The sequence below is a fragment of the Neoarius graeffei genome, chromosome 6 (assembly GCF_027579695.1).
Source record: "Neoarius graeffei isolate fNeoGra1 chromosome 6, fNeoGra1.pri, whole genome shotgun sequence".
NCBI lineage: Eukaryota > Metazoa > Chordata > Actinopteri > Siluriformes > Ariidae > Neoarius > Neoarius graeffei.
This window is the reverse complement of record NC_083574.1, coordinates 78,577,917-78,600,771: the sequence shown is the minus strand read 5'-3', so window position 1 is coordinate 78,600,771 and position 22,855 is coordinate 78,577,917. Positions and strand designations below refer to the sequence as shown.

The window sequence follows — 22,855 nt, the reverse complement described above, 5'->3', positions numbered from 1 at the left end:
CAGACCTGCCCGGGCTCACTCCCAGTTCTGGTGGGCATGGATGAGTCCACCTGTGGAGAGAGAGAGAGAGAGAGAGAGAGAGAAGGGGTTAATGGCAGCACAGACACAGAAGGAGAAGGGAGAGAAGAAACATGAGGACAGACACAAGTGTGAGGAGTGGGTTTCAGATGAATTGGCCCATGTTTCTGCAGGACTGGGGTAGGGGAGGGACAAGGAGGGGGAGAAAGTGAAAGTGAGAGAGAGAGAGAGAGAGGAAGAATAGCTGTGGGAGCGCTTGTTCCCAGAAATGCCTTGAGGTGGTCCTCAGCCAGCCAGACCGCCTCCTCCAGCAATGCTGCTTAGTGACACCGGATCCATGTTGATGTCTTGCTCGGCAATTGGGTAACAAACTGCTCCAGTGTCACTCAATCAATGATGGTCTTGATGTCACACTCACCTGCCAGTAGCCACTGTTGACAGGTGTCCCGGACCTATTGTGCGAAAGCAAACAGCCAGCTGACTTCGCTGTATGCCAGCGAGTGGAAGTGTTGGCACTGCTCTTCTGGGCCACGGCTGACCCGCTGCAGTATGGCCTGCTTCAGATTGGTGTACTCCCGCATGCTGGTGCCCAGGAGTTGCTGAACCGCGAGCTGGGCTTCCCCTGACAGGATCAGCAATAGGTGAGCTGCCCACTGTGAAGCTGGCCACAAGCTTGTCTCCATGACATGTTTAAACAGCTCAATGAAGGCTTTGGGGTCATCCTGCAGCCCCATCTTGACCAGCTGGACAGGCACGCAGGGGACAATCACTGGGGCATCTGCTGATTGGACCAGGCTCCAGATCACCTGCCGGTCCTCCATCTGGGCCTCAAGCAGAGCCTGGAAGCGCTGCCCCTGATCCATGGACAGTGTGATGAGGACTTGGTGCTGGCACTGGAGGTCGTTAGCGAGTGCCTGGAGGAGCTTTCTGACTGGTTTGGACTCCATGGCGGCGTTTGATCCTCATTCCCAGGTTTTGGTACCAGTGTAACAACTTTGAGTGTGGGCAATGAGGAACTGGAGACAGATGCTGCAAATCAAGGTGCGCTTTAACTTTATTAATCCTTTTCAGTGACTTTGACTACTACATAGGCACATTATACACACATGCATGCAACAGGGTGACACAGCTCTCTCTCTCATACCTGGCTGTCTGAAAGACACACAGTGACGCACATTAATAGACAGCCACATCATAATTAGACACGTGTACCTCGTCACGTTACCTGCTGGTTCAACCTGACTCCTCACCATTCACAGCTGACGCTTGACCACACCCTCACTGCCACACCATAACAATAACATTATTCCCTTTGAGTACACAGTGTTAAATAATACTACACTTTTTGGTAAAATTGAATTAAGTTGCCTCTTTTTCATGCATTACACATTTTCCCTGAAAACTCATAGTTAACAAGGTTTTACAAAAAAGGTGTTTTTGTAGCTATGAAGTACAAAAACATCTAAATTGGATAATTCCATGCGGCACACTGATAGCTGTTAGCATCAACACATTAACAACAGATTAGCACAAAATCTTCAACCCTGTCACATTCAGCTCCATCACATTTCTTAATGTTATGGAGTTGAATGCCTGTTACATCTTTGTAATACTTAATGTATTTTGTTTATTGCATATGATTTTAAAAGTTTATTACCAACAGCAGCTTTTAGCTCTGTAGTTTCATCAGTTACATAAACTGAGTTCAGAATATCAAAAGAATGTGAAGAAGTTGACAAAATGAGAGTTATGATCTAATAAAACTTGAACTGACAAATGTGACCAGTGTTTCCCATTGTTTACCTTGACTGCAGCAGCACACCATAGTCTAATTTGTCCCGCCACAGTTTCATAATGAACTGAAAATATCTTTACACTTCACATAATAACATTAACATTGTGTTTTGCCCCACTGTTTTTGTAAAGCATCCCTCACTACCAATTACCCCCCCCCCCCCCCCATGCTATTTTAATTTGGGAACATTAATGTCAGTGTGTCCGACCCTCGTCTCCTTGCTTGTTTCTGAGTCAGAAAAGTTTACACCTGGTACACACCTGGTTGTGTATTTTTGTTCTTTAAAGTACAGTTGCATGCTCTAACCAGGGCTAATGTGATATTTCAGTGAGTTCTTTAATGTGGTAGATGTGGCAGCAAACATACAAGATTATGTCATGCACATGCTCTGACAATCTAACTATTTTCAGCTTCTAAGGAGCAAGGTGGCTCTTCATATCACGTTAGGCTATTTGTAATGTTAACTAGTCAAGTTGAAGTTTGAAATAGGTCTACTTTTGACTAAAATTAAATTATTAAATTATTTTATATTTTATTCTGTATATTCTCTATCTAATATTAAAATAAACCAGTTGAACACGTGCAACCACTTCTGCTTCATTTCTTTGAGGACTGAAATGTATGCTCTATGTAGTCATTTTTTGTCTTGGCCATTTGTGAACTGTTAAACTCTTTTACCATACTTTGTGGGTGTGACCGTTTTGCTTTGTGGTCACCATTCATACTTATACAACCAGTGTGTTTGTGATTAAAGTACTAAAGCACAAAATTGTTTCGAGCACAAAGTTATTTAGAGATCTAGCCTCTTAATTTTACTCTAAAAGCATACCAGTTTAATGCATTTAACTTTAAAATATACAAAATCATCTTTCAGACAACCACGCCCCAGACCCCTCTAGAGGATCTGAGCGAGATCCACCCACCATAGTCTCACAAAATCCTGTGGGAAAGACTGAATGTGACACTGTGTGACACTTATTAATTCAACCCTGCTGCATGATTTTCAACCCTGTTGTTGTGCCTCCAACCCTGTTATATGATACATTTTTTGCATTTTTGTTTTAACTAGCCAAAATATAACATCAACATGTGTTTAATTTTGTGCATTAAATCTGGAAAATAAGTTGATTTAAAAAATCATCATATGCTTGTAAGTAACACGATAGAGAACTCCACTTCCAGTCAGACTACAAACATGGCCGATCTGAACTACAACACCCAAGAACCACAGTGCCCTCTATCACCTGTCTATTAATTACACCTGTCATTCATTTCCTGGTTAATAAGCCCATGCTATATAAACACCTCTCCCACACTCACTTGATGTGAAGTATCATTCAGTGTCTTACCTGTCATATCAAGCCTTGTTATTCGCCATGCCTTATCGTGTTATTGACCCTCGTTATTGTCTCGTTCTCGTTACTCTTTAGTCTAGCCCTTATTACTCTGTCTGCCGATCGAGCGACCCTGTCTGTCCCTCAACTTCAATTTCATCTAGTGTTTTGGATTTGTTTGCCAGTCTGAATTCCCCGCTTTCCCCTGCACATACATCCATAAGTGCCTGCATCCTGACAACCCTAAAATGGATGGTGCTTGATATTTTTTATTTTTTAGTTAATTGTAATATGTGATTATTTACAAGGAACAGCTAAACTGAGGTCATGCCAGAATATGATCAGAAGCATATTGTAAATATGAATAGTTGAATTACAAAATGAATATGATGGGGATTAATTAATGTGTGACATGTTCTAGAAAATAATGCAGAATAAGAACTTAAATTTTGATGTTAAAATGGGAAAAAGTATTTTTGATAATCTATAAACATTACTATATCACATCAACAAATATTTAAAAATGTAATGTACATTTTCTAATCATTGTCAAACACAAATGACACTGATTCTATAGAACCACCCGGATACATGTTCTATGATAAATCTATTTATCATAGAAATAAACGTTAAACATGTTCATATCATGTTATAATAACATTCAATGAGGCACAATACAAATTGTTATAATAATGCAAAAAGCACAACGCATTATACCCATTTTATTTTATTATGCAGTATGAATTTTTAACATGATGCATTATAAGTCGTGTTCATGTTATGTCACCAGTCCTACTTTACATAGTGCATCATGAGAAGATATAATAGTGATGTATTACATGCAGTACTTGTATTTCTTTAACAAAGAACAAATGCATTATGAACAATACAACAAACTATAATGTTGTTTCCCAAATAATTATAATTAAGTATATAATTCCTTATGAATGTATCATCTTTAACAGGCATGTGAATGTTCAATTATCATATAAGTATATCATTTCAAAATACAATATTGTGTTCAATCATGAGCTTGCATGTTTTGTATGTTCTTCCCATGTCCATGTGGGATTTCTCAAAGCTTCCTTCTGTCTATTATAAATTGAACCTAAGTGTGAATTATTGTGGGAAATTGTGTTTTGAAGTGCCCTGCTATGGACTGGCAGCCCAACCAGTGGTGGCTCAGCATAGTCCATGGTCAGAGTAGCAATTCGGTCAAATTTTAATGGAACTCACCACTAGCTCTTTATCATTATATATGTTGTGTTCAAGGCAACGTCATACCCTTGATGATGATACCACAGTGCAGAGATCCAGAAGAATCCACAAAGCTTTGAGGCAGAAGAATAAAAGCACACAGCACCAAAATGTTAAAGGTATCCGTAATACCTCTATAGATCAATCACAGTATATTCTTACCTCCATTTTTTTGTTTATGTACCTGTTTGTAGGATTACACTTTATAAATGCTATAGCATTTTACCATTTGGGTTCATTTTAATCGGTTCCAGTACCATGAACAGTTTTATATTATCAGTAATAAAAAATATTGTTCAGCAATTATACATAATATAAAGTATTCTTCATTATTCATTCAGTAATTATTAAAACATGTTTATTATTAAGTAATTCATTGATAATGATTTCCTTTCTCAGACAGAATTTAAGAGCTTTAAGCGTTTCCTCAGATTTATTGCTTTTTTTCTTTCTTTCTCATTTAATACTTGCCTAAATGTTACTGTATATCTGCAGGGATGTTCAGAAAACTCCAAGTGGAGGAACTGACCTCACTGGAAGACCTGAGCAAACCTGACTTTATCATCAATCCGCATTTATATTTTGGGAAGATGTGTGACTCATTCTCTCCAACTCCTCCACTTCTTCCTGTGACTGGAGAAAGTAGGATATATATACAATTAACCAGTGCTTTCATTTGCTTAATCTACATTTCAATTTGTATATATTTACTTATTTGGCTGAGTTTTTTTTTATCTACAGCAACTTACAAGTGAGGCAGAATCCAAAAATAGATCTGGTTAAAGCAAGAGCCTTCAGGTGAATAGGTTATAAACAACAACAACAACAACAAAATAATAGATAACACAATCAACCTTTGATATGAATGAACCCTTTATTGTCACTAGTCACAAGTACCAGCGAAATTGGCCATCAACCCGTCCGTACATATACACATACATACAATTGACACAGGGGGAGTAGACAGGACAGGAAGACAGGGATGGAAAATACAGAGTAACATGAGGGGAGGAGATAAAAGCAACCCCCACACTATGCTCCTGTGGGGAGTACAGTGTGGGAACATTAAAAAAACACCTCAGCACATAAGCACAAAATAACACAGTACACTTTATAACATGAAAACTCGGGACTCGAGGGGGGAGGGAGTGAGGGTGGGGGCGATCATGGGAGGGGGTAAGGGGGGAGGGGCAGAGGTATAGACCCCTTTCACATGACGTCACCGCGCCGCGAGATTTTGTTAGGCGCCATATTGGAAGACCAAGTACATGCACTCACAATATAAAACAAAGTACGAGCGAGAGTAAAGTGACATGATGGATGATAATTCGGGTTATGTGAGTACATTATCAGCTGCAGAAAGGGCACGGTATGTGGAGAAACTGGCTGTGATTGATGGGTTTGACCCATATGATAAGACTCAGAAAAAATTATGTGAATCCAAGCACACAGTTTAACGCAAAAGTTCGTTTATATCCTGACCTTGTCAGCTGTCAGATTTATGTTAATGGACCCGGTAAGCTGGTAAATAATATTTATTTTTTTTTCTTTACCAAATTCTAACAGAAAACGAGAGCGCCTGAAAGGGAAAACCGAGCCGAGCCGCCTCACGGCTGTAATGCAAATTGCGTTACTCCTCGGTATACAAGTGCGCTTCCATGGCAGGGAAAAAGAAATTACATTTTGCCGCATATGTAGTCCCCTATTTAAACAAATAGGAGTCATTCAGGATTCAGCCATGTTTTTACTCCGTGCTTTTACTCGACCAAAGTTATACAGTATTATGAGCTTTAAATTGCATAAATAAAACCATTTGGTGAAACTTTGAAGAAGAGATTGTACTGGTTTAAAGTTTTTACCTAACGTTTTCATGTCGACTCCAATTAATACACTAGTAGAATCGATGACTAGTTTAGTAGGCCAAAACTTTTTTCAGTTTTTGACTGTACCAGCCTGAAAAAACTTGCGACAGTCAAATGGAAAAAAAGCAAGCTGGTCATGCTGTACTGGACTAATCTATGACTGATGAGTATAGTAAGTGCTCCTAGTACTGATACAATAAAACAGACGACTGTAATCTGGTAGGCAGCACGATTTATATTATTTCTCCGTGTCAGATACATAAGGAGGACCGGACACCAATTCTGCCATCTGTTTGCTACCCAGACATTGTAAACTATTTGTTGTTTACACCCAGTGCCTACACTGCTGATGACTTGAAAGCCTACAAAGGCCTACAGGCTTACAATTATGTTGTTAGTGGCTTGGTTCGTGATATTACAGCTGTTATTAAGAATAACCTACACATAGTTATTATTATTAAATTGTAGAAGTCTGGGAGGCTTGCTCCTCATACAGTTATCAACTTGAGGCCAATTTAGCATGCTTTAAATCTGAATTTCTTGTGTTTGCTTACCTCAAAGTGTCCGCAGATCATGCACAGACTTATCCATTATATCCACAGTTTTTTGCCAAGTCTCACACAGGTTTCTTTCAAGTCTACTGTTGGGCCAATAAATCATAAATAAAACAGCTCAGATTTGTTTGTTTAAGTCGTTTGCCACTCCACTTTATTCTCGTGGGTTCACATACCGCTGCCGTTATCACGAGTTTGTTGGTCTTCCAAAATGGCACAGGGTCTGTTTACTTTCGGTTTCGGGTGACGTCAGTGAAAGGGGTCTATAGGTAACCCAGCTCAAACAAGCAGTCTGGTCCTGCAGCCATGACGGCGCTGGTCGCGCTCCCGCTTGTCACACTGGGGGTAAAAAGCGGCGACCGTGGGAAGTGGGGGAAGGAATACAAGAGCATCTCACTGCAGTGATCTTCGGGGGGGAGGAGTTGTTCCAGCAACGGCCTTGGCCAAGGCCAGTGCTGTCTGAGGGAGCTGAAAGCAGATAAGTTTGGGATTGTTTGGTCTTGGGGCGAGTAGATGCATTCTTTTACACGACTACTCTGTTTGTCCATTCTGGTCTCCAAATTGATCCATTTTCCTTTGCAAAGCCAAAAGCTTCTCCATGATGTTATCCATGTTACGGTTCAAGTTCTGAATAGCCACAGTCTGAGTGCCGACAGCTCTGCCCACCACTTCAATCATGTCGGGCAGCTTTATGGGGCTTTGGACAGCTGTCACCATTTTCTGATTTCCTCAATAAACCAGGGCAATGCCTAATCCAATCAGCAAAAGTCCTGTAATCATGGTTCCGAATAGGTAGATGTCTTCAATGTCCTCCACAGAAAGAACTGCCAGGCACACGACCCGCCACTTCTCCCATGCATCCATCGTGTAGCCAGCTGCGAATGTTCCGGCAGGACAGGCCGGTTCCCCCGAACCCAGGCTTCTCGTCGAGAAAATTGTCAATTTTGTGTCAATCAGCTTTGCCAGTTGATTGCTAATATTATTACAAATCTTTTTATATTAAAGGGTTTTTCTTTAAATTTGCATTTATTTATGAAAATAAGATTTCATCTAATTTAATAATTAATTAATTTGCTTATTTAATAAAACCAAGTCTCTTAATTTTGCTAGAATTAAAATAATTTTCAATGTGAAGATGCTCTCAAGAGAAAAAATGTCAGGAACTTAGAGAGAGAGGCAAACAAAGGATGTAGTTGAGGTTTACCTTTGACTTCAGGCATGCAATATCAAATTTGTAATCAAAGTTTAGGGACAAGCACTAGTCGGGCGAACTGCAAATAACACTCAGAAACATGATCCAAGTACAGGGTTGAAGATAGGTGAAGGTCAGGTGAATTGCAAACAACAACAACAAAGTGTGATCCAAACTCATGAAACAGGAAACTACAACCCTGATTCCAAAAAAGTTGGGACAAAGTACAAATTGTAAATAAAAACGGAATGCAATGATGTGGAAGTTTCAAAATTCCGTATTTTATTCAGAATAGAACATAGATGACATATCAAATGTTTAAACTGAGAAAATGTGTCATTTAAAGAGAAAAATTAGGTGATTTTAAATTTCATGACAACAACACATCTCAAAAAAGTTGGGACAAGGCCATGTTTACCACTGTGAGACATCCCCCTTTCTCTTTACAACAGTCTGTAAACGTCTGGGGACTGAGGAGACAAGTTGCTCAAGTTTAGGGATAGGAATGTTAACCCATTCTTGTCTAATGTAGGATTCTAGTTGCTCAACTATCTTAGGTCTTTTTTTGTCGTATCTTCTGTTTTATGATGCACCAAATGTTTTCTATGGGTGAAAGATCTGGACTGCAGGCTGGCCAGTTCAGTACCCGGACCCTTCTTCTACGCAGCCATGATGCTGTAATTGATGCAGTATGTGGTTTGGCATTGTCATGTTGGAAAATGCAAGGTCTTCCCTGAAAGAGACATCGACTGGATGGGAGCATATGTTGCTCTAGAACCTGGATATACCTTTCAGCATTGATGGTGTCTTTCCAGATGCACAAGCTGCCCATGCCACATGCACTAATGCAACCCCATACCATCAGAGATGCAGGCTTCTGAACTGAGCGCTGATAACAACTTGGGTCGTCCTTCTCCTCTTTAGTCCGAATGACACGGCGTCCCTGATTTCCATAAAGAACTTCAAATTTTGATTTGTCTGACCACAGAACAGTTTTCCACTTTTCCATAGTCCATTTTAAATGAACCTTGGCCCAGAGAAGACGTCTGCACTTCTGGATCATGTTTAGATACGGCTTCTTCTTTGAACTATAGAGTTTTAGTTGGCAACAGTGGATGGCACGGTGAATTGTGTTCACAGATAATGTTCTCTGGAAATATTCCTGAGCTCATTTTGTGATTTCCAATACAGAAGCATGCCTGTATGTGATGCAGTGCCGTCTAAGGGCCCGAAGATCACGGGCGCCCAGTATGGTTTTCTGGCCTTGACCCTTATGCACAGAGATTCTTCCAGATTCTCTGAATCTTTTGATGATATTATGCACTGTAGATGATATGTTCAAAATCTTTGCAATTTTACACTGTCGAACTCCTTTCTGATATTGCGCCACTATTTGTCGGCGCAGAATTAGGGGGATTGGTGATCCTCTTCCCATCTTTACTTCTGAGAGCCGCTGCCACTCCAAGATGCTCTTTTTATACCCAGTCATGTTAAATGACCTATTGCCAATTGACCTAATGAGTTGCAATTTGGGGCGGCACGGTGATGTAGTGGTTAGCGCTGTCGCCTCACAGCAAGAAGGTCCTGGGTTCGAGCCCCGGGGCCGGCGAGGGCCTTTCTGTGTGGAGTTTGCATGTTCTCCCCGTGTCCGCGTGGGTTTCCTCCGGGTGCTCCGGTTTCCCCCACAGTCCAAAGACATGCAGGTTAGGTTAACTGGTGACTCTAAATTGACCGTAGGTGTGAATGTGAGTGTGAATGGTTGTCTGTGTCTATGTGTCAGCCCTGTGATGACCTGGCGACTTGTCCAGGGTGTACCCCGCCTTTCGCCCGTAGTCAGCTGGGATAGGCTCCAGCTTGCCTGCGACCCTGTAGAAGCGGCTAGAGATAATGAGATGAGATGAAAACCAGACATCTATTTTTCAATATAAATCAAACAATAATCTACTAGAGTGGGATTTCTGAGATTTTTTATTTTTGAATTGAGAAAAAAAAAGATTTTGAGATAGACAGTTTTAAAAATACAATGTGGTTTAATGTGTTTCAACTCTACTACATATAGACCACAACTCTAGCAAGTTAAAGGAAAGGTGTATCAAGGAAAATGACACATCAGCTTCTCAGGAATATATGGCATGATATAGTACCATGGTGGTACATAATGATGCCAAGTGGGAAGAGCCTAGTTCTTCCTTTTCTTTTCTTATACAACCCCAATTCCAAAAAAGTTGGGACACTGTGTAAAACAAATAAAAACAGAATGTGAAGATTTGCAAATCATGGAAACCCTATATTTCATTGAGAATAGTATAAAGACAGCATATCAAATGTTGAAACTGAGAAATTTTATTGTTGGTTGTTGTTGGTTGTTGTTTTAATATATGCTCATTTTGAATTTGATGTCAGCAACACATTTCAGAAAAGTTGGGATGGGCAAAAAAAGACTGAAAAGTTTGTGTAATGCTTAAAACAAACAAACTACCAAAAAAAAAAGACCCTAATTAGGTTAATTGGCAACAGGTCAGTAACATGATTGGGTATAAAAAAAGCATCCCAGAGAGGCTGAGTCTCTCAGAAGTAAAGATGGGGAGGGGTTCACTGCTCTGTGAAAGACTGCGTGGGCAAAGAGTGCAACAATATAAGAATGACGTTCCTCAATGTAAAATTGTAAAGAATTTGGAGATAACATTATCTATGGCACATAATATCATTAAAAGATTCAGAGACTCGAGGGCCCGAGCTCTGTTATGATGGACTGAGGCAAAGTGGAAAATTGTCCCGAGGTCTGATGAATCAAAAGTAGAAATTCTTTTTAGAAATCATGGACACCACATCCTCCAGGCTAAAGAGTAGCGGGACCATCCGGCTTGTTATCAGCACACAGTTCAAAAGCCAGCATCTGTGAAGGCATGCATTAGTGCACATGACATGGGTAGCTTGTACATCTAGGAAGACATCATTAATGCTGAATGATATATACACGTTTCAGAGCAATATGCTGCCGTCCAGACAAATCTTTTTTTCAAGGAAGGCTTTCCTTCTTTCAGCAAGACAATGCCAAACTGCTTTCTGCACATATTAAAACTGCGTGGCTCCATAGTAAAAAAGAGTCCAGGTGCTAAACTCGCCTGCCTGCAGTCCAGACTGGTCTCCCATTTAAAACATATGGCGCATTATGAAGCGCAAAATACAACAAAGGAGACTCCAAACTGTTGAGCACCTGAAATTGTATATCAGGCAAGAAGGGGACAACATTTCTCTTTCAAAACTACAGCAGTTAGATCTCCTACAGCTCTCAAACATTTACGGAGTGTTGGTAAAAGTAGAGGTGATGCAACACAGTGGTAAACATGCCCCTGTCCCAGCTTTTTTGAAATGTCTTGCTGACATCAAATTCAAAATGAGTACATATTTTTCAAAAAAACAATAAAATTTCTCAGTTTCAGCATTTTATAGCTTGTCTTTGTACTATTTTCAATGAAATATAGAGTTTCCATCATTTGCAAATTATCATATTTTGTTTTTATTTACAGTTTACACAGCATTCCAACTTTTTTGGAATTGGGGTTGTAATTTCCAATAATACTGTGTGTCAAGTTCGCGAGGGAGATGCATGTGCAGAAATGTTTATTAGAATAAAGTGTGATCTATACAAAAAGTGCATGAAACACACAGAAAGCAAACAGTCCAAATCAGCAGGCAAGGTCATAAACAAGAAAACAGGCAAAGGGTTGGTCGAGGCGCAAACAGGATGCCAGAGGCAAACGAGAACTAGAAACAGGAACAGAAGTAGAGAAACCAGGAAAACTACAAACATGGGAAACAAGGTATTGTGCACTGAACGTGGTTTAGTTTAGTTTATTTGTCACAGTTGCAAAATATTACAAACCAAAAAGATTATCTATATACACAAACAAAAATCAAACAGAAAAAAATACTATGAAACAAAAAAAAAATACATTTTTGTGACTGGAAAAGGAAACAGGACTCTCGTCCCAATTGACAACCCTTCCCACAAAGAAAAAAAAATGTATATATACACTAATTTAAAGAAATAAAAAAATTGTGGTGTAATACTTCGCATCGTCCTTGCATCGGCGCAGTCCTTAAATAGCCCAACACTTAGTTCATTAATTGAGAACAGGTGCGCCTTGTTCACGGCGCACATGCTGGAACTCATTTGGCGCACGCAGCCCAAGGCACGCCTTTTGGTGCATGTGCCACAGCGTGCAGGACTGACAGAACCCCCTCCCAAAGAGCTCCCTTCGGGAGCGAAAATCCATCATACTGGGTCCCGGTGGGGGTTCGGGCTCAGGCTCTGGACATGACTTGGGTTCTTGGCTAGGAGTAGGCCTGACCTCAGGGACTTGACGTGGATTCTGGACTGGGCTTGGGCTCTGTAGACAACTCTGGACTGGGCTCGGGCTCCGGACTGGGCTCTGGAGAAAGTTCTGGTTCTGGAGATGGCTCAAGACTGGACTCGGGCTCTGGAGATGGCTCGAGACTGGACTCGGGCTCTGGACTGGAGTCGGGCTCTGGACTCAGGCTCTGGACTGGACTCGGGCTCTGGAGATGACTCTGGACTCGGGCTCTGGAGATGACTCTGGACTGGGCTCTGGAGATGACTCTGTAGACGGCTCGAGACTAGACTCGGGCTCTGGACTGGACTCAGGCTCTGTAGGTGCACTGCTTTGGTCCGGGTTAAGACCTGGTGACAGGATGACGCAGACATCCTCGTGGCCAGCTGAGGCAGAGGTTGTTCTGACATCCTCTGACACTGGTCCAGGAACAGGCTTACGTGCTGGCCTTAACCCTGGTACTGGCTCTGGAGTAGATGCTAATGCTGGCTCTGATGCTGGCTCTGGCATTACCTCTGGAGTAGACTCGGACACTGGGGATTAATCAGACACTGGGGATAGATTAGGGATAAAATTAGCTCATATTTTAAGTCGTTCAAATTCTGTAAAGCTGCTTTGTGACCATGTTTAAAAGCGCTATACAAATAAACTTGACTTGACTTGACTGGCACTGGCTCTGGAGTAGACTCAGATGCTGGCTCTGGAGTAGACTCGGATGCTGGCTCCAGCACTGGTGCTGGAGTAGGCTCTGGAGTAGGCTCTGGCTCCAGAGTAGGCACTGGCTCCAGAGTAGGCTCCAGAGTAGGCTCTGGCTCTGCCTCTGGCATGGGAGCAGATGCTGGCACTGATGCTGGCGTTGGCTCTGGCACAGGAGCAGCCATAGGAACAGGCTCTGCCTCTGGGAGGAGCTTGGGAGTGACAGCCTCCTCAGCTGAGTCAGCCACTGGAGGGAGCTCGGGAGCGACGACCTCCTCAGCTGAGTCAGCCACTGGAGTGGTTGCCTTTAGGAGGTGTTCTAGAGCAATGGCCTCCTCCACTGCATCAACTACTGGCCTGATTGCCCCTCCCCAAGCTGGAGCCTATCCCAGCTGACTATGGGCGAGAGGTGGGGTACACCCTGGACAAGTCACCAGGTCATCACAAGGCCTGACACAGACAACCATTCACATACACATTCACAACTATGGTCAATTTAGAGCCACCGATTAGCCTAACCTGCATGCCTTTGGACTGTGGGGGAAACCGGTGCACCTGGAGGAAACCCACGCAGACATGGGGAGAGCATGCAAACTCCACACAGAAAGGCCTTTGTCAGCCGCTGGGCTCGAACCCAGGGCCTTCTTGCTGTGAGGCGACAGTGCTAACCACTACACCACCATGCCGCCCCTGGATGTGGAATCCATACGGATGATATTCTCCATTGTACAGTATGGCGTATGAGGGTAAGCATTGGTACATTTGCAGAAATATAAGGCTAGCAGCAGGAACAAGGAAACCTGGAAGCAGTGTGGGATCATGAATTGATATGCATCTGCTACATCCATTGTATAGCGAAGTATTCTGTCAAGGGCATGAGGGAGGCGGATGTATGTGCAGAAGTGTTTATTAGAATAAAATGTGATATATAAAAAAAGTGCATGAAACACACACACAAAGCAAACAGTCCAAATCAGCAGGCAAGGTCATTAACAAGAAAACAGGTAAAGGGTCGGTCGAAGCGCAAACAGGATGTCGGAGACAAACGAGAACGAGAACTAGGAACAGGAGTAGAGAAACCAAGAAAACCACAAACACGGGAAACAAGGCTCGGTAACGCGCACTGAACGTGGCGTAATACTTTGCATCATCCTTGCATCAGCGCAGTCCTTAAATAGCCCAACACTTAGTTCATTAATTGAGAACAGGTGTGCCTTGTTCACGTCACACATGCTGGAACTCACTTGGCACGCGCGCAGCCCGAGGCACACCTTTTGGTGCATGCACCACAGCATGCAGGAGTGACACTGTGGCAAAGAATTGACAAAAAAAGTGAAATAAACATTTATTCTGTTGAGAGTTGATATTTCTTACTATCATTTTAGATGAGATTTATAGATGCAATTTAATAATAAAAATAATAAGTTTCACGTGGGTTTCCTCCGGGTGCTCCGGTTTCCCCTACAGTCCAAAGACATGAAGGCTAGGTTAACTGGTGACTCTAAATTGACCATAGGTGTGAATGAGTGTGAATGGTTGTCTGTGTCTATGTGTCAGCCCTGTGATGACCTGGCGACTTGTCTAGGGTGTACCCTGCCTTTCGCCCGTAGTCAGCTGGGATAGGCTCCAGCTTGCCTGCAACCCTGTAGAACAGGATAAAGCGGCTAGAGATAATGAGATGAGATGAGACAAAAAAAAAGAATCCCAAAACAAAAAGTCCACCAAAAGAGGGTCAGGATGTAATTCCAGTGGTGTAGCTACCCACAATCCCACCAAAAGGCACATGAGGGCATGTCCCACACTGCCTGCATAGCCGCTGTGACATCACTAGGTAATGTCGCTCGGAACACCATGCCATGGATCCACAAAGCAAGCACAGAAGCACCGCTGCATGGAGCACTGGTATGTCCCACACTGCCTGCACAGCCACCGTGACACCACCGGGCAACATCACTTGGAACATAGCGCCAAGCATATAAGCACTGCCACACAGAGCGCTGGACAACCCTGATGTTAAAAAAAAAAAGCAAAGAGTTCACTGGAGTCCATAGCGAGGAGCACAGGCATCACCCATGATGGACCAAGGCCTGCAGGGAACTGATGCCCAAAACTGGGTCCAGAGCTACACCACAACCGGTGGACAAAACATTCAAATAAAGAACAAACATCAAACCATACAACCACAAAAAGAAAAACAAAGGGAAAAAAATAAAAAGTTCTGAATACCAATTTATCCAAAAATATGAAAAATGATGGATGTGACCATAATTGACATTTCTACTTTTAGTGTCTGACCACAAAATGGAAAACTGTATTTAACTTGGCATTGTTGAAAAAGTAGATTTTGGTACATGGAGCGGACATACCGTGAACCTCAAACACTGTTGTCTCCTCTTTCAAATACAAATCCTGCATATGCAAAAGAGGGCAAGGTTTTTGACAAATTTTGAGATTGCTTTGAGAGTTGCTTTATGGTGAATTACATTTAACTTACTACTTAATTGACTGATACCGTATATATCAGAAAATATCTGGCAACCATGGATATTGCAGTGCCTCTGCGAGCCATTGTGCTGCAAATCAGTCAATCAAAGCAGAGTTCACCAACATATTAATGAGCCCACTAAAAACGGAATACAGCTTGTTTCATTCTGGGGTCAAATCATAGGGTTGTAAATGGGAATGTAAAACTACAGCTGGACATTTTTTGCCCCAAACAAAGTCACATAGCTTTTATTTAGGCATCAGAGAACAATTTAAAATACTGAATAAATGCATTCTTTGGCACCTTTATAGTCTCAACAATGATCAGACAAGTGACTACTTGTTTGATGGTTGTACAATGTACTGAGAAAAGTGAAAGTATAGATAATGTCTCAATTTTACTCTATTAAAAATGGTCATATAAAAAACAAACAAACAAACAAACAAACAAACAAGGTGGTCAAATGAAAGTAAAGCAAAATGCTCCTTTTAAAAGTAAGAAAGTGTTAAAAGGTACACTCCAACATCACTAATATTTGCTAGAATCTGATGCTGGTCTAAATGGACATTAGCAAAGAAAACAGGCTGACTTATTAAATATTAAGCCAATTATTGTTAGCAAATTTGTGAAACATACCTGATGCTTTTTCTAATCACATGGAGTTCATGTCTTCTTTACATGGCTCTTGATAATTTTTTTACATTGATAAACCTGACTGGATGCTTTAAACTGAAAAGACTGGATGCTAAACTGAGCATGTTCGATCAATATATATCTAGTCATTAACTGGGTGTGAAGAGACTGTTAAAATTTATAACAAGTACTTTGATGATGCAAATAATAACATGCAGAGATAAAAGTGTTTTTATTGGAAAAGTGTTGGAATTAAAGAAAGCTACACACTTGTCTAAAAGTAGACATGGCAACTAATGGATAAACAAGGGTTTATTGTTAGACTTTGCATATGCACTCTATAAGTGGTCGGGTTATTGCCACGGGCGCAGATAGAGGGGGGGACGGGGGGATTCGTCCCACCCAGATTTAAATTCACCTCGTTCGGTCCCCCCCACTTATAGGGAGGAAAAACCATCTATGCTGTCTTTCTTTGCATAAGGCAAACCTCACGGAAAAATCAAAAGATTAATTACCATTCAGTTTACTGAGGTGCACAGCAGTACATACATAGTTGCAACTGCGCAGACTGCACAGGCTGCGAGCTCGAGCTTGGTTGCTATGGTTACCCACAACAAGTTTGACAGGCATATCGGGGACAGCTCCTCCTAGTTCCGGACCCCAACACGGCATGATGAAGGGTGCCAAAAGGCAGAAAACGATTGCATCGTTTTTTCAAAAAAAAAAAAAAAAACGACTGTAAGTAAACTGTGCCTTACTTTATCATATCACCTTGCAATTTTTTGATAGTCTGTTCAAAGTAATGTCGTAGTGAAAGTAAAATCGTACGGAGTAGAGAAGCCTTTCTGGTAGCCTCCTTCTTTCAGTGGTAGCCTGTAGATACAGTGCTCAGAAGGCAGTTTTAATGTTTAATCTGGCGTTCCCTGCCATAATTTCAGCGAGCATATTGTTTCATAAGGAAACTTTGCGAAGAGTTGTTGACTGACTGCCGCTCACGCAACACACAGACATAGTTAGAAAGTCAGGATGCACTGGTTTACACTTTACACACACACACGTAGCCCAGCCTCTCGCTATGTTTAACAGTTGGAACTTAGCGGTTTTAAAACTAGTTTTGCAATTTCTGTGCGTGATGATAATGTGTAAACTTTGGATTTCCATAGGCTATGTTAAAATGTTATCATTGTCCTGGCCTGCAGGTAGTTCCTGGTGATGGCAGTGAGGGAGGTGAAATAACATGTATACACACTACCATTCAAAAGTTTGGGGTCACCCAGACAATTTTGTGTTTTCCATGAAAAGTCACACTTTTATTTACCACCATAAGTTGTAAAATGAATAGAAAATATAGTCAAGACATTTTTCTGGCCATTTTGAGCATTTAATCGACCCCACAAATGTGAAGCTCCAGAAACTCAATCTGCTCAAAGGAAGGTCAGTTTTATAGCTTCTCTAAAGAGCTAAACTGTTTTCAGCTGTGCTAACATGATTGTACAAGGGTTTTCTAATCATCCATTAGCCTTCCGAGGCAATGAGCAAACACATTGTACCATTAGAACATGAGTGATAGTTGCTGGAAATGGGCCTCTATACACCTATGGAGATATTGCACCAAAAACCAGACATTTGCAGCTAGAATAGTCATTTACCACATTAGCAATGTATAGAGTGTATTTCTGATTAGTTTAAAGTGATCTTCATTGAAAAGAACAGTGCTTTTCTTTCAAAAATAAGGACATTTCAAAGTGACCCCAAACTTTTGAATGGTAGTGTGTGTATATATATATATATATATATATATATATATATATATATATATATATATATACACAAAATGGAATCATTTGCTGACAGCTCAGTCCCCCCCAGTTCAAAAATCCTATCTGCGCCCCTGGTTATTGCAGTTGATGAAACTATAAAATGAAATAAAATCATACTATCATCAGATTTGGACCTTTCTCCCTCTCTAACAGATTTAAAAGCACCATTTGATGAAAAGAGTTTGTTTCCTAAAGAAGTACTGGAACAGGTAGACAAGCCCCGGCATTACATGCAGAAAGTTACCATGATGAGAAACTACGGGAAAGCCATCAGGAGCATGGGGTTTGTGTTTAACTTTCTCTCTGTTCTTTCAGACTGGGAACACATTTGTAATGAGTGGAAGTAATAGGCAGCATATAAATTCAATATACTTAGCATCAAATTTAGTTTGCATTGATACCAACCTTATTAACAAGAACATGATAGGAGACATGAGGGGGAGAATTTTACTGCAAAAACAATGAATTGAATGACTTCATGTTAACAGCATAAATAATAAAACATTAAGTAGTTAAACTGATATTTAACCTCAATCTGCAGAACTGTTATTTGTAACTTGATTTATAAGCAAGAGAGTATATATGCTGACTTTATACAATTATTACAAAAATAACAAGTGCAAATCCCATTTCTGTTTCCTAATTCGGATACAGATAGACTAACTGGTCATGTGATAGTCATGTTGAACACATCAACAACAGATTTCTGGCAGGTGCGAATTTGGAGAGGAAGTAAAGCTAATAGCAGCTTGATAATTTGTCTATTTTCCTCTAGATGTATGCCAAGCAACAGTCAGAAAATAGCAAGCTAAAAGCCTTGTGTGACTTCTGCTTAAAAATGAAGAGCTCCTCCATTTTTTACACACTAAAGAGACAAAAATTCCACCTTTCTACTGGCTCACAACATTAGGGTTTGCTAATTCAGAATTCACCTAGTCTAGACAAAGTCAGGACAAAGCAAAAGTAAACGTTACCAAAAAGTGTCATTTTCAGGTGTCTCCCATATCACTGTAGCAAGTGGTCAAAATTTGTAAATGTTATGGCTAAACTGTTGATGTTAGCACCTCTGAATTTGACATTTTTACCCCAAACCAAGGTAACCGGCCAGTGAAACCAGTTAAAAGTTAATGAAAGGCTATGTAAACAAGTGCAAGTGCAGGGATTAGGACACTTAACTACGGTATATGCCATTAGTTTATTTAACAATTTGCAACTAGATATTTCATATTTGAATATTTCATGCCATTTCTTCTTTTTATTTATTTATTTTATTTTTTTTAATCATGGCAGGAAAGTCAAAGCAAGCACCTCCGGAGTCCACAAATGAAGGTTCTCTCTGTAAAGGTTTACTACTATGTACTATTATTACTAAAAATTAAAAATTTGGATTTACCTAGTCTGATTTGTATTATGCCTAAGTATTTATGATTGTGATGATTATGGTGTGAGTTTATGATTGTGTGTGTGTGTGTGTGTCCTCTCAGTATGGCATTAAATCTTTCTTTGAATGTGCATCAACCTCTTGTATCAATAATTCCTGTGTGTTTTCTGGGTCTATCTGACCATAAGTTGAGGACAGTTGCATTACCTTCTTACAGTCTATAAGGGCATACTGTTACATTATATTAGGGTAGAATGCTTGGAGTCTTGTTTGAGAAATATAGTAAGATTAAAGATGTATTTGTTGCTGATGACTGCTGAAATAAATAAAATTATGCATAATGTTCCTCACACTCAAAGATAAGATCATTAAAAACAAAGGAAGAAGAGGAGAAAGCAGAAAAAATATACAGATTCCACTTTGGTGGAAGTGGAGGTTTTTGTGATGTAAAAATTAAGCCAACTTAAATCATGTCAGATCTTTTTCCACTTTTCCTGTGATATAGCAACTAACAAAATTCAAGTCAACTAAAAAAAAAATCTAAATGTTGTTTTAAAAATTAAATTAAAAAAAAACTTACAACAAACTGGTTGCAAAAGTATGCACACCCTTTTAAAATTGGGCATGTGACTATACCAAATTCACATTCAAATTCATATTCAGTGGAAACACCTGTCATCAATTAAGTGATTCTTATTAACCCCATATAAAGATTAGCTATTTCTGTAGGATTTTCTTGACATGTTCTTGGTCCAAAAAGAGCTTACAAAGCATGTACAGGATCTCATTATTGAAAGGTATTGAACAGGAAAGGGGGGTAAATTAATTTCCAAAACATTAGCTGTACCATGAAATGCTGTCAAGGACATCATCAACAAGTGGAGAAAATGGGGCACCACAGTGACTTTACCAAGAACAGGATGTCTCTCTAAAATTGATGAAAGTACAAAATGAAAACTTTTCAGTCTAGTTGCCAAGAGACTTAAGGAAACATTATAGGAGCTGCAGGAATATCTGGCAAGTACTGGTCACTTCCTGCATGTGACAAAAATCTCTCATATTCTTCACATATCTGGACTATGGGGTTGTGTGGAAGCCCTTTTTCACAACAAAAAAAAATCCAAGCTCATCTAAATTTTGCCAACCCATACTGTATGGCAGAACATGTTATGGTCTGATGAAACCAAACTAGAACTATTTTGGGGCATAATTCTAACAGATAACTTTGGTGCAAAACCAAGACAGCTTAACACTCAAAGAACACCATACTGTCAGGTTGCTTCACTTGGGACTAGGCACTGGGGCTCTAGTCAAAATAGAGGGAATCATGGATAGCTCCAAATACCAATCTATTTTGGCACAAAACCTAAAAGCCTCTGCTAGACAGCTGAAGATACAGAAAAAAAAATTAACTTCCAGCATGATAACAACCCAAAGCATAAATTCAAGTCTACAAAGGAATGGCTTCAGAAGTCGATCAATGTTTTGGACTGACCCAATTGGAGCCTGGGGGCCATATGAACACACACACACACACACACACACACACACACACACACACACCCAGAGCAGTGGGCAGCTATACTACAGTGCCTGGGGAGCAGTTGGGGGTTAGGTGCCTTGCTCAAGGGCACTTCAGCCCAAAGCTGCCCCATGTTAACCTAACTGCATGTCTTTGAACTGTGGGGGAAACCAGAGCACCCAGAGAAAACCCATGCAAACATGGGGAGAACATATAAATTCCACACAGAAAGGCCCCCGCTGGCTGCTGGACTCGAACCTAGAACTTTCTTGCTGTGAGGTGACAATGCTAACCACTACACCACCATGCATCATTAGAAGACAATGCAAACTGACAAATAAAGGAATAACATGTCTTTAGAGACCATAAAAAATAATTTACAGTGATGACGCCTTGCTAATGAGATGATTTAGATTTCCAAGTCATTCACTTGGAACTGTATGCTGATTTGGTCCCAGGTCTAGTCAGTCAAGTCAAGTTTATTTGTATAGCACTTTTAACAATAAACATTATCGCAAAGCAGCTTTTCAGAATTTGAATGACTTAAAATATGAGCTAATTTTATCCCTAATCTATCCCCAATGAGCACGCCTGTGGTGACAGTGGCAAGGAAAAACTCCCTCAGACAACATGAGGAAGAAACCTCAAGAGGAACCAGACTCAAAAGGGAACCCATCCCCATCCGGGCAACAACAGACAACATTAACAGTCCTAACATAAAGTCAGCTTCGTTGATGCTATAAATCCCCTACCGACGGAAACCCGAGCGCAAAACCGTTCACAACAACCGTAGTCCTAAAGTCAGCAAGTCAACTGCAGTCCTCAGCCACAAAAGCACCACTGCAAGATTCCAGAGTGTCCTCCAGGCGCGACCCCCAACTGTCCACATGGGGCCGCCCTCCACAGGAGTGATGCGATGAGACTCCAACCAGACACAGGGCACCAGGATGGATCAGGCAGGTCCGAGATGCAGAAGAGGTCAGCATCTCGATCCCAGGGCCAACATGTAACTCAGAGGGACAGATTTGGGGGGGGGGAACACAGGTTGTTAGGTATGCCCAATGTCACCTGAATAAGTAGGAACAGTATACATAGTGCACTGAGTACAAGCAGGGACTCCGGCAACTAACTCATCTCATCTCACCTCATCTCATTATTTCTAGCCACTTTATCCTGTTCTATAGGGTCGCAGGCAAGCTGGAGCCTATCCCAACTGACTACAGGCGAAAGGCGGGGTACACCCTGGACAAGTCACCAGGTCATCACAGGGCTGACACACAGACAACCATTCACACTCACATTCGCACCTACGGTCAATTTAGAGTCACCAGTTAACCTAACCTGCATGTCTTTGGACTGTGGGGGAAACCGGAGCACCCAGAGGAAACCCACGCAGACACGGGGAGAACATGTAAACTCCACACAGAAAGGCCCTTGCCGGCCAAGGGGCTCGAACCCGGACCTTCTCGCTGTGAGGCGACAGCGCTAACCACTACACCACCGTGCCGCCCCCCCGGCAACTAACTATAACAGCATAACTGAAAGGGGAGAGCCAGAAGGTAACACAGGCATGGGGAGCCCCAGGACATAAAGCAGCCAGCCACTACACCGTCAACAAACTTGAGTGAGCAAGCAAGTGGGGACTGACAGCATCCATACATCCCAGTTTACCAAAACACTATGTCTGAGGACCCTCCAGATCTACACCTTTACCTCATAAACACCATTAACAAAAGGCTTGACTAAACAGATATGCTTTCAGCCTAGACTTAAACACTGAGACTGTGTCTGATTCCCGAATACAACTTGGAAGACTGTTCCATAACTGTGGGGCTTTGTAAGAAAAGGCTCTGCCCCCTGATGTAGCCTTCACTATATGAGGTACCAGCAGATAGCCTGCACCTTTTGATCTAAGTAGGCGTGGCAGGTCAGAGAGGACCAGAAGTTCACT

General features: G+C 41.3%; 1 protein-coding gene across 1 annotated transcript in view; it reads left to right on the top strand.

Annotated features, from left to right (window-relative positions):
- Positions 1-19,368, top strand: part of LOC132888330 (WD repeat-containing protein 49-like) — a 141,019-nt gene extending 121,651 nt beyond the window's left edge. The window contains exons 17-21 of the mRNA XM_060924390.1: positions 4,420-4,523; positions 4,900-5,033; positions 7,981-7,996; positions 18,155-18,284; positions 19,292-19,368. Of these exons, the coding sequence (XP_060780373.1) occupies positions 4,420-4,523; positions 4,900-5,033; positions 7,981-7,996; positions 18,155-18,284; positions 19,292-19,328 (421 nt within the window). The 3' untranslated portion in view covers positions 19,329-19,368. The remainder of the gene's footprint in view (positions 1-4,419; positions 4,524-4,899; positions 5,034-7,980; positions 7,997-18,154; positions 18,285-19,291) is intronic.
- The last annotated feature ends 3,487 nt before the right edge of the window (positions 19,369-22,855 follow it).